Source organism: Lithobates pipiens, unplaced genomic scaffold (genome assembly GCF_037356315.1).
Source record: "Lithobates pipiens isolate NorthernLeopardFrog02 unplaced genomic scaffold, aLitPip1_a1.2 Scaffold_19, whole genome shotgun sequence".
NCBI classification, from domain to species: domain Eukaryota; kingdom Metazoa; phylum Chordata; class Amphibia; order Anura; family Ranidae; genus Lithobates; species Lithobates pipiens.
Window position 1 is genome coordinate 585,751,113 of NW_027507764.1, and position 13,937 is coordinate 585,765,049.

The 13,937-nt window shown below is 48.7% G+C and overlaps 1 protein-coding gene across 1 annotated transcript in view; it reads right to left on the bottom strand.

Moving 5' to 3' along the window:
- PTH1R (parathyroid hormone 1 receptor) overlaps positions 1–13,937 on the bottom strand; it is a 489,474-nt gene that overhangs the window by 265,295 nt on the left and 210,242 nt on the right. The window contains exon 2 of the mRNA XM_077493522.1: positions 4,346–4,442. Within this exon, the coding sequence (XP_077349648.1) occupies positions 4,346–4,442 (97 nt within the window). The remainder of the gene's footprint in view (positions 1–4,345; positions 4,443–13,937) is intronic.

Consider the following 13,937-nt stretch of genomic DNA (forward strand, 5'->3'; position numbering starts at 1 on the left):
GTCTATCTATACGTCTATCTATCTATCTATCTATCTATACGTCTATCTATCTATCTATCTATCTATCTATCTATCTATCTATCTATCTATCTATCTATCTATCTATCTATCTATCCATTCATCCGTCTATCTATCTATCTATCTATCTATCTATCTATCTATCTATCCATTCATCCGTCTATCTATCTATCTATCTATCTATCTATCTATCTATCCATTCATCTATCTATCTATCTATCTATCTATCTATCTATCTATCTATCTATCTATCTATCTATCTATCTATCTATCTATCTATCTATCTATCTATCTATCTATCTATCTATCTATCTATCTATCTATCTATCTATCTATCTATCTATCTATCTATCTATCTATCTATCCATTCCCAGGGTTCAGTCAGACATTCAGAATAACATTCTTTGGATTTCTGTAGAAATGGTCGCACATAGAGAAGAATTCTGAGCAGTAATAATATCCAATTTGTCCTCCTGTCTGGGTCGGCCTCAGTTCCCATAATGAAGGGTGTGGAATAGAGGAATGAATGTACAGATTGGATCTGAGAAGGAAATGTTCTATAGACTGAAATATCCTTCCAGATAGAAGCCCTGATAAAGGCGATTTTCCCAGGGACAGCCCTCCATGTATGAGCGGCGTCATGGAGGACATAGCATGGAATTCTCCTGGTTCCTTCTCTTCCCATCAGTCTAAACTGAGACAAAACCTCACAGCTTCTTCAACCCCTCCCCCCCCCCCCCCCCGTCTACCAAGGTATGTTTATAAACGGCATGGCAGATAAGGGGTTAAATCAATATCACAGCTGCAGCAGCCATGAGCGGGGTACCCCTGGCTTTCCCATAGAACTGATCACTTTTATGGGGTTCTCAACGTGTGCCTACCACCCCCCCCCCATTAATAGCACCCATGGTGCTTCCTGGGGTCTCACGTTCCTATGGGGACAGCAGAACACGGGGGAGGGGGGGGGGGACACAAGCATTTCCTGCAATGAATGACCCCTAATACTAGCGTAGCTGAGGATGCAGCTATTCACATACAATCTGTGCTTGAATAGCTCCATTGGAGGGCAAAGGAGACCTTGGGGGGGGGGGGGGGGGGTTATCTATAAGGAGTACCTGTCCCCTGTCCATGCTGTCATATAGGAGGCTTGTAAGGCCCCTTGTGATAGCAATAAGGTAATCAATAATAAATAAAAAAGAAAAAAAAAGACAAAACTCCACCTCTAATAGAAATATGTCTTCCATCATAAAATGACACGTTTTCCTTCAGCTCTGCGGAGGGCTGAGGGTCACCGAATGTTCTGTTGTCTCAAAGTGCTGGGCGGTTTATCGATCCCAGGTGACCCCATCAATCGCCCATCAATTAATATCCAATAATTAATAATCAGTTTGCTGTTTGCCATGTCAGTACACAAGAGAGATCTAAGAAACCTTCTGTCTATCCATCTGCTAAAAACAGAGAAATATTCTCTCTCTAACCTACAAGAGCAGTGATGGAGAACCTCGGCACCCCAGATGTTTGGGAACTACATTTCCCATGATGCTCAGGCACTCTGCAGTGTAGTGGAGCATCATGGGAAATGTAGTTCCAAAACCTCTGGGGTGCCGAGGTTCTCCATCACTGGAATAGAACCTTATTAGTTCACCTTCCCTTCTATGTCCTGGAGCACGGATACGGTCAGAGAGTGAGCCCAGACCCGGCCTTGCTGACCACTAGTCAGAGAATAAACCAGACTCATCCATCCATCCATCCCCTTATCTATCCATACATTCATCCATCCCCCTGTTCTTCCATCCATCCACCTCCAATGGACATTACAACATCATACATTCTTCTAGCTATCTATCCATTTATCCATCCATCTCCCTGTTCTTCTATCCATCCATCAACACAATACCCTATCTATCCATCTATCCCTATGTTCTCCTGTCTATCCATCTATACATTCCCCTATCTGTCCATCCATCCCCCTACCTGTCCATTCATCCATCCATTCCCCTGTCTATCCATTCATATACCTATCTGTCCATTCATCCATCCATCCCCCTGTCTATCCATTCATATACCTATCTGTCCATTCATCCATCCATCCCCCTATCTGTCTATTCATCCATCCATTCATCCCCTTATCTATCCATCCATCCATCCATATATTCTCCTATCTGTCTATCCATCTATCCATCCATCCCTCCTATCTGTCCATCCATCCCCCTATCTATCCATCCATCCATCCATAAATTGTCCTATCTATCCATCCATCCATCCATATATTCTCCTATCTATCTATCCATCCATCCATCCATCCATCCATATATTCTCCTATCTATCCATCCATCCATCCATCCATCCATCCATCCATACATTCCCCTATCTGTCCATCCATCCCCCTATCTGTCCATTCATCCAGCCATCCATCCCCCTATCTGTCCATCCATCCATCCATCCCCCTATATGTCCATTCATCCAGCCATCCATCCCCCTATCTGTCCATCCATCCAGCCATCCACCCCCCCATCTGTCCATTCATCTATCCATCCCCCTATCTGTCCATCCATTCATCCCACTATCTGTCCATTCATCCAGCCATCCATCCCCCTATCTGTCCATCCATCCATCCCGCTATCTATCCAACCCGCTATCTATCCATCCATCCCCCTATCTATCCATCCCTATATTCCCCTATCTATCCATCCATCCATCCCCCTAGCTATCCATCCACCCCTATCTATCCACCCATCCCCCTATCCATCCCCCTATATATCTATCCACCCATCCCCCTATATATCCATCCATCCACCCCCCTATCTATCCAGCCATCCCCCTATCTATTCATCCATCCCCATATCTATCCAGCCATCCCCCTATCTATGCAGCCATCCCCCTATCTATTCATCCATCCCCCTATCTATTCATCCATCCCCCTATCTATTCATCCATCCCCCTATGTATCCATCCATCCCCCTATATGTCCATCCATCCCCCTATCTATCCATATATTCTCCTATCTATCCACCCATACATTCTTCTAGCTATCCATCCATTTATCCATCCATCTCCCTGTTCTTCTATCCATCAATCAGTACAATCTGCTATCTATCCACCCATCCCCCTATCCATCCATCCATCCCCCTATCTATCCATCCATCCATCCATCCCCCTATCTACCCATCCATTCATCCATCCATCCCCCTATCTATCCATCCATCCATCCATCCCCCTATCCATCCCCCTATCTACCCATCCATTCATCCATCCATCCCCCTATCTATCCATCCATTTATATATCCATTTGTCGATCCATCCATCCATTCCACTATCTATATATCTATCCCTATATTCTCCTATCTATCCAACCATCCACCCCCCCCTATCTATACATTTGTTGATCTGTACATCTATCTATGTATCTAGTCCACCCCTCCCCCCCCCCATATCCATCCATCTATTTGCGGATCTGTGAATCTGTACATCCACCCCCCTATATATCCATCTATCTATAAAGTCATCCATATGTCCCCCTGTTCTTTCTTCTATCATCTGTACATCTACCCCCCTATCTATCCATCTATCCAGATCTATCTATCTATCTATCTATCTATCTATCTATCTATCTATCTATCTATCTATCTATCTATCTATCTATCTATCTATCTATCTATCTATCTGTCTATCTATCTATCTATCTATCTATCTATCTATCTATCTATCTATCTATCTATCTATCTATCGTATCCATTTGTTCATCTCTCCATCCCCCTGTTCTTCCATCCATCCTTCTACCCATCCATCCATTTGATGACCATGTATCCCCCCTCCTATCTATCCCCCTGTTCTGCCATCCATTCATTTGTTGATCCGTCCATCCTCCTGTTTTTCCAACCATCCATTTGTCAATCCGTACACCCGCCCACCCACCTACCTTCCCATCCATCCATCCAAGTCACAGAGTGCACCATGGGAATACCCTACACAGTGCCAGGCCCTCATCGGTATCACTGTTGGGTCATTTGTAGATTAATTTTATGTTTTAGGTCCAATGTGAGAAAATAAATGATCAGAACCCTGCAGGTGGTGGCGTCCGGGCGCTCTATAAATCCTGTATAATAATGATATTGGGTGAATGCACAGCAACATGCGGTGTAAATGATCCTGCGGTGGAAGTGAATGAGTCCGGAGTCTGGAGACCCCTCTTCACCCCCTTCACCAAACTCTCACCCTCAGAGAATTAGCCTGACCCCAATATCTGGCCGATACCCACACCTATAATACCCCTCCCCTCCCCCCCCCCCCCCCCCACCAATCCATCATCCATCCCGCGAACACTCACTTGTCTTCTTCAAATTCAACTTTTGATCACATTCTCTTTTTGCCATGCCAAGGAGGTAGATCTGTTCCTCTTTGGTGATGACATCATCGGCATCCACCTGGAGGACAGAAGAGAGAACGTCAAACTTGTATCAGGGGAACCGACTTTACATGAAATCAGCAAACAAGATAGAAATGTTTTCTGCAACAAAGACTGAAGATGTGCCCCAGAAAGATCTATTCCTAGATCTATACTGCCCCCTATAGTGTATGAGAGAGAAAAAAAATCCACTAATTGAAAAGGAGCGCCAGACCAAAGAGATAATACGAGTCCAAAATTATTTATTACTTCATACTAAAACCATCCAATGTGTTGATGAAATGTCCAACATGTTTCAGGGGGATTACTATGCCAGAGCCACACTGCCCATTCACCATATCATACAACAGCTCCGTCCTGAGGAAGCCAGAGAAACGTGTCACCAATTGCAGGGGGAGGACGGCCTGGAAACTGTCCTGAGATGTAATCAGAATATTGTGAAAACGAATGATAATTGGTTATTCTGTCCTGGACCAAGATTACGAATGTTGTTGTGTGTTTCTCCTCTGTATGATTTTAGTGTACTGCACTTCTCCTTTTGGACCTGTGAGGATTCTCATACATATTTTACAACTATTTGTGAATAAATATATGAAAGCTGATTGACCTGATAGTACAAAATCTGATGATGTAGAGCGGTGATCTCCAAACTGGATCCGGCCATTTCAATGCTTTTATCCAGCCCATGGAGCACCATTCCTCCCACGGACACCAATGATGGGGCACTATTCCTCCCACGGACACCAATGATGGGGCACTATTCCTCCCACGGACACCAATGATGGGGCACTATTCCTCCCACGGACACCAATGATGGGGCACTATTCCTCCCACGGACACCAATGATGTGGCACCATTCCTCCCACGGACACCAATGATGGGGCACTATTCCTCCCACGGACACCAATGATGGGGCACTATTCCTCCCACGGACACCAATGATGGGGCACTATTCCTCCCACGGACACCAATGATGGGGCACTATTCCTCCCACGGACACCAATGATGGGGCACTATTCCTCCCACGGACACCAATGATGGGGTACTATTCCTCCCACTGACACCAATGATGGGGTACTATTCCTCCCACGGACACCAATGATGGGGTACTATTCCTCCCACGGACACCAATGATGGGGCACTATTCCTTCCACTGACACCAATGATGGGGCACTATTCGTTCCAGTGACACCAATGATGGGGCACTATTCCTCCCACTGACACCAATGATGGGGCACTATTCCTCCCACTGACACCAATGATGGGGCACTATTTGTTCCAGTGACACCAATGATGGGGCACTATTCCTTCCACTGACACCAATGATGGGGCACTATTCCTCCCACTGACACCAATGATGGGGCACTATTCCTCCCACTGACACCAATGATGGGGCACTATTCGTTCCAGTGACACCAGTGATGGGGCACTATTTCTCCCACTGACATCAAAGATGGGGCACTATTTCGTCCACTGACACCAATGATGGGGCACTATTCCTCCCACTGACACCAATGATGGGGCACTATTCCTCCCACTGACACCAATGATGGGGTACTATTCCTCCCACTGACACCAATGATGGGGCACTATTCCTCCCACTGACACCAATGATTGGGCACTATTCCTCCCACTGACACCAATGATGGGGCACTATTCCTCCCACTGACACCAATGATGGGGCACTATTCCTCCCACTGACACCAATGATTGGGCACTATTCCTTCCAGTGACACCAGTGATGGGGCACTATTTCTCCCACTGACACCAAAGATGGGGCACTATTTCATCCACTGACACCAATGATGGGGCACTATTCCTCCCACTGATACCAAATATGGGGCACTATTCTGCCCACTGACACCAAAGATGGGACACTATTGCTCCCACTGACACCAATGAGGTGGCACTATTCCTCCCACTGACACCAATGAGGTGGCACTATTCCTCCCACTGACACCAATGATGGGGCATTATTCATCCCACTGACAGCAATGATGGGGCACTATTCCTTCCAGTGACACCAGTGATGGGGCACTATTCCCCCACTGACACCAATGATGGGGCACTATTCCTCCCACTGACACCAATGATGGGGCACTATTCCTCCCACTGACAGCAATGATGGGGCACTATTCCTCCCACTGACACCAAAGATGGGACACTATTTCGTCCACTGACACCAGGACATTTGCTACCCCCACTGACCACAGTCTGGGACCCCCGAATGTTTGAAGGACAGTAAACTGGCCATTTGTTTAGAAAGTTTGGGGACCCCTGTTGTAAAGCACCAGTAATCTTCCCCTACTTGGGGTTGGTACAGGGGGTGTCCTTAGTTTTGGGTAGAGTGGGGGAAGGGTTAGAAATCCTTTTTTCAGGATGTTTTCGGAGTTCTGCTTTAATCGCCGTTCAGACTTCCTCACTTTCTTTAGTTATAAAATAAATAAAAGCCGCTCGTAAAACCATTTTACCGGAACGTTATTTGACTGACGGCGCAGCTGACTCAATAGACTTGTAAAATGCAGGACCGGTAAATTCGGCGGGCATGAACCATGAGGATCTGAGGAATAAATAGAAGATGTTCCCAGTAGAGGACTTCTTCACGGCAGAACGGCGTTCCGACATTTCCCTGGGATGAAGAGGGAGATGGTGACAGACAGCCCTTCCCCCGGGCCAACTCTGAGAATACAAAGTGCCGAGTCTTCCTTTCACACTACAGAAGGGTGCATTACTTCCACACCACCTACCCCCCATATATCCTCCCCCCGGGGGGCTCATCTAATAACACTGCGCTCTGTACACCCCGATATATCCTCCCCCGGGGGGCTCATCTAATAACACTGCGCTCTGTACACCCCGATATATCCTCCCCCGGGGGGCTCATCTAATAACACTGCGCTCTGTACACCCCGATATATCCTCCCCCGGGGGGGCTCATCTAATAACACTGCGCTCTGTACACCCCGATATATCCTCCCCCGGGGGGCTCATCTAATAACACTGCGCTCTGTACACCCCGATATATCCTCCCCCGGGGGGCTCATGTAATAACACTGCGCTCTGTACACTCCCATATATCCTCCCCCGGGGGGCTCATCTAATAACACTGCGCTCTGTACACCCCGATATATCCTACCCCGGGGGGGGGGGGGGGCTCATCTAGCAACACTGCACTCTGTACAACCCGATATATCCTCCCCCCAGGGGGGCTCATCTAATAACACTGCGCTCTGTACACCCCGATGTATCCTCCTCCCGGGGGGCTCATCTAATACCACTGCTCTCTGTACACCCCGATATATCCTCCCCCGGGGGGCTCATCTAATAACACTGCGCTCTGTACACCCCGATATATCCTCCCCCGGGGGGCTCATCTAATAACACTGCGCTCTGTACACCCCGATATATCCTCCCCCGGGGGGGCTCATCTAATAACACTGCGCTCTGTACACCCCGATATATCCTCCCCCGGGGGGCTCATCTAATAACACTGCGCTCTGTACACCCCGATATATCCTCCCCCGGGGGGCTCATGTAATAACACTGCGCTCTGTACACTCCCATATATCCTCCCCCGGGGGGCTCATCTAATAACACTGCGCTCTGTACACCCCGATATATCCTACCCCGGGGGGGGGGGGGGGCTCATCTAGCAACACTGCACTCTGTACAACCCGATATATCCTCCCCCCAGGGGGGCTCATCTAATAACACTGCGCTCTGTACACCCCGATGTATCCTCCTCCCGGGGGGCTCATCTAATACCACTGCTCTCTGTACACCCCGATATATCCTCCCCCGGGGGGCTCATCTAATAACACTGCGCTCTGTACACCCCGATATATCCTCCCCCCGGGGGGCTCATCTAATAACACTGCGCTCTGTACACCCCGATATATCCTCCCCCCGGGGGGGCTCATCTAATAACACTGCGCTCTGTACACCCCGATATATCCTCCCCCGGGGGGCTCATCTAATAACACTGCGCTCTGTACACCCCGATATATCCTCCCCCCGGGAGGGCTCATCTAATAACACTGCGCTCTGTACACCCCGATATATCCTCCCCCGGGGGGGCTCATCTAATAACACTGCGCTCTGTACACCCCGATATATCCTCCCCCGGGGGGCTCATCTAATAACACTGCGCTCTGTACACCCCGATATATCCTCCCCCGGGGGGCTCATCTAATAACACTGCGCTCTGTACACCCCGATATATCCTCCCCCGGGGGGGTCATGTAATAACACTGCGCTCTGTACACTCCCATATATCCTCCCCCGGGGGGCTCATCTAATAACACTGCGCTCTGTACACCCCGATATATCCTACCCCGGGGGGGGGGGGCTCATCTAGCAACACTGCACTCTGTACAACCCGATATATCCTCCCCCCAGGGGGGCTCATCTAATAACACTGCGCTCTGTACACCCCGATGTATCCTCCTCCCGGGGGGCTCATCTAATAACACTGCTCTCTGTACACCCCGATATATCCTCCCCCGGGGGGCTCATCTAATAACACTGCGCTCTGTACACCCCGATATATCCTCCCCCCGGGGGGCTCATCTAATAACACTGCGCTCTGTACACCCCGATATATCCTCCCCCCGGCAGGGCTCATCTAATAACACTGCGCTCTGTACACCCCGATATATACTCCCCCGGGGGGGCTCATCTAATAACACTGCGCTCTGTACACCCCGATATATCCTCCCCCCGGGGGGGCTCATCTAATAACACTGCGCTCTGTACACCCCGATATATCCTCCCCCGGGGGGGCTCATCTAATAACACTGCGCTCTGTACACCCCGATATATCCTCCCCCGGGGGGCTCATCTAATAACACTGCGCTCTGTACACCCCGATATATCCTCCCCCCGGGGGGCTCATCTAATAACACTGCGCTCTGTACACCCCGATATATCCTCCCCCGGGGGGGGCTCATCTAATAACACTGCACCCTGTACACCCCGATATATCCTCCCCCGGGGGGCTCATCTAATAACACTGTGCTCTGTACACCCCGATATATCCTCCCCCCGGGGGGGCTCATCTAATAACACTGCGCTCTGTACACCCCGATATATACTCCCCCGGGGGGGCTCATCTAATAACACTGCGCTCTGTACACCCCGATATATCCTCCCCCCGGGGGGGCTCATCTAATAACACTGCGCTCTGTACACCCCGATATATCCTCCCCCGGGGGGCTCATCTAATAACACTGCGCTCTGTACACCCCGATATATCCTCCCCCCGGGGGGGCTCATCTAATAACACTGCGCTCTGTACACCCCGATATATCCTCCCCCCGGGGGGCTCATCTAATAACACTGCGCTCTGTACACCCCGATATATCCTCCCCCGGGGGGGGCTCATCTAATAACACTGCACCCTGTACACCCCGATATATCCTCCCCCGGGGGGCTCATCTAATAACACTGTGCTCTGTACACCCCGATATATCCTCCCCCCGGGGGGCTCATCTAATAACACTGCGCTCTGTACACCCCGATATATCCTCCCCCGGGGGGGGGGGCTCATCTAATAACACTGCACCCTGTACACCCCGATATATCCTCCCGGGGGGGGGGGGGGGGCTCATCTAATAACATTGCACTGTACACCTTTGTGCCCTACCACTGACACCAATGATGGGGCACTATTCCTCCCACTGACACCAATGATGGGGCACTATTCCTTCCACTGACACCAATGATGGGGCACTATTCCTCCCACTGACACCAATGATGGGGCACTATTCCTTCCACTGACACCAATGATGGGGTACTATTCCTCCCACTGACACCAGGACACATTTTACTCTCATTGGCCACAGTCCGCCTCCCCTAAGTTAACTAGCCCTTTGTTTAAAAAAATTGAGTGCCCCTGCATTAACATCCATTGCAACAATTATTTACTGGACACATCAGTAACACGCATTCGCTATGAATTACTCTTCGGACGAAACGTGTTAGCACGTTACTGCTGTGGTCTGCCTTGTAGCCAATAAAGTATTATTGTAATGGCTGTTACCGGGTAGCCACCTTTATTGTATAAGAGGAGGATTGCTATAATTCAAAGGCATCTGGGCAAGACCACCCGATTCCGGTGATTTGCGGTGAAGCGCGTTCCTTTTGTTGTTCTGAAGAAGTCCAGGCACACCTGCCCTGTCATTGTGGTCCTTCAGAAATGTCCATAGACCTTTGATTAAAGGCTTCGTAAAAAAAAAAAAAAAAAAAAAAAAAAAGTGGTAAACAAAACAATCATCTCCTACTGATATACCAGGTCATATACAGTGCTTTGAAAAAGTATTCATACCCCTTGAAATTTCCCACGTTTTCATGTTACATCCAAAAACGGAAATTTCTTTTATTGGGATTTTATGTGAGAGACCAACACAAAGTGACACATAATTGTGGAAGGAAAATGATAAATGGTTTTAAGATTTTTTACAAATATATGAAAAGTGTGGGGGTGGGGCATTTGTATGGCGCCCCCTGCAGTCAATACATTGTAGATCCCCCTTTCTCTTTAAGTCTTTTTGGGGGTGTCTCTACCAGCTTTGCACATCTAGAGAGGACATTTCTGCCCATTCTTCTTTGTAAAATATCTCAAGCTCTGATTGGATGGAGAGCGTCTGTGAACAGCAATTTTCAAGTCTTGCCACAGATTCTCAATGGGATTTAGGTCTGGACTGTGACTGGGCCATTCTAACACATGAATATGCTTTGATGTAAACCATTCCATTGTAGATCTGGCTGGATGTTTCGGGTCGTTGTCCTGCTGGAAGGTGAACCTCCGCCCCGGTCTCAAGTCTTTTACAGGTTTTCTTCTAATGCCGCGTATACACGAGCGGACTTTTCAACATCCAAAGTCCGACGGACTGATTCCGTCAGACTATTCGATCGTGTGTGGGGGCTGCAACGGACTTTTGATTCGCCAAAGTCTGACGGACTTTAGAATATGGAACATGCTTCAAATTTTTCCGACGGAACTCCGCCGGACCCGGTCCCTCCGAAAAATTTGCTCGTGTGTATGCTATTCCGACGGACTAAAACCGACGCTAGGGCAGCTATTGGCTACTGGCTATGAACTTCCTTATTCGAGTCCAGTCGTACGTCATCGCGTTCGAATCCGTCGGAGTTTAGTGTGATTGTGTGTGGCCAAGTCCGTTCAGTCGAAAAGTCCGTCAGAACTCTGTCGGAACTCCGGCAGAACTCCTTCGGAAGTCTGTCGGACATAAGTCCTCTCGTGTTTTACGGGGCTTAAGATTGTCCTGTATTTGTCTCCATCCATCAACTCTGTCCAGCTTCCCTGTCCCTGCTGAAGAAAAGCATCCCCACCACGTGATGCTGCCACCACCATGTCTCACGGTGGGTATGGTGTGTTCAGGGGGATGGGCAGTGTTAGTTTCCCCCACACATAGCGTTTTGCTTTTTGGCCAACAAGTTCTAATTTTGGTCTCCTCTGACCAGATCACCTTCTTCCACATGTTTGCTGCCCCCTCCCCCACATGGCTTCTCACAAACTACAAACAAGACTTCTTATGACTTTCTTTCTCCAATGTCTTTCTTCTTGTCACTCTTCCATAAAGGGCAGATTTGTGGAGAGACGACTAATAGTTGTCCTGTGGACAGATTCTCCCCCCTGAGCTGTGGATCTCTGCAGCTCCTCCAGAGTCACCATGGACCTCTTGGCTCTTCTCTGATGAATGCTCTCCTTGCCCGGCCCGGTCAGTTTAGGAGGACGGCCATGTCTTGGTAGGTTTGCAGTTGTGCCCATACTCTTTCCATTTTCCGATGATGGATTGAACAGAGCCCTGTGAGATGTTCAAAGCTTGGGAGATTTTATTATAACCCAACCCTGCTTTATACTTCTCCACAACTTTATCCCTGACCTGCCTGGTGTGTTCCTTGGCCTTCATGATACTGTTTGTCCTCTAACAAACCTCTGAGGGCTTCACAGAACAGCTGTATTTATACTGAGATTAGATGACACACAGGTGGACTCTATTTACTAATTAGGAGACTTCTGAAGGTAATTGGTTCCTCTAGATTGTAGTTAGGGGTATCAGAGTAAAGCGGGCTGAATACAAATGCCCCTCCCCCCCACACTTTTCACATATTTATTTATAAAACATTTGGAAAATCATTTATCATTTTCCTTCCACATCACAATTATGTGACACTTTGTGTTGGTCTATCACATAAAATCCCAATAAAATACATTTATGGTTTTTGGTTGTAACAATGACAGCATGTGGAACATTTCAAGGGGTGTGAATACTTTTTCACAGCACTGTAAAGACAGAAGGGGATGATATATAGAGGCAGCAAGATAAGGGATGGGGAGGGAAGGGCAGGGAGGAAAGGGGCTGCTTCCCTGATGGGGATATTTATCCAGAAATTGTGAAATAATTGGCGCAGCGTTCCGGTGGGGGGGGGGGGGGGCGGAGAAATGAATGAAGCCGCCATCTGGGAATTGAACGCGTTATTAGTCACATTTCATGGTAATGCTAAGCGATGCATTTCATCAGCAGTCCCTGGAATCCCTCTACCCCCTCCCTCCCCCCCCACATCCCCCTACCCCGGGGTCAATTTGCTGCAGTAGCCCCCCCCCACCCCCGACATGCGGGTGACACCGGGTTAATTAGAACCTGTTTCCTAATTCCCTTCATTTCCAATATAGACAGGGGAGGGTCAGACCCGAACATATCCGTCCCGAGGATTTCTAGATTCGTACCCACTGATCAGCCAGAACATTAGGACCACTGACAAGTGAATGGCATCGCTTATCTCCTCACAATGACATCTGAAAGTGGGTGGGATGTATTAGGCAGAAAGTGAACATGTTGTCCCCGAAGTTGCTGTGTTGGAAAAATGGAAAAGCGCGAGGATTTGAGCGAACAAGAGCCAGATATTAATGGCTGGACGGTTGGGTCAGAGCGACTCCAAAACTGCAGCTCTGCAGGCTCGTTGATGGAGGTGGGGGGGGGGGGGAGGGGGAGGGGGACGGTGGTGAGAAGGGAATTGTACTTGGGACACAATGGAGGGGGGGGTTAGTTTTGTGGAAGGAGGGGGGATTTGACAGAGGTGTTTGGCAAGCAGTGGCAAGACGATTGGTGTGAGAAGGGAGGAGAATTTTGCTGAGGGGGTGGGGATTTACAGAGGGGATAGAATTTATTCTGGGGGGGATTTTGCTGAGGGGGGTATACAGGGGGGGTTAGAATTTGAGCTAGGAGAGGAAAGGATTTTTGCAGGGATGGGTACAGAGGGGATAGATTTTATGCTAGTAGGGGAGGATATTTGCTTGGAGGGGGATTCGGTGAGGGGATAGAATTTGTTCTGGGGGGGTTGGTAAGAGGGGGATTTGGGGAGGGGGATAACATTTGTGCTGGGGGGGGATTTTTCTGGGAGGGGATAGAATTTGTTCTGGGGGGTTGGTAAGAGGGGACTTGGGGAGGGGATAACATTTGTGCTGGGGGGAGGATTTTTCCTGGGAGGGGGA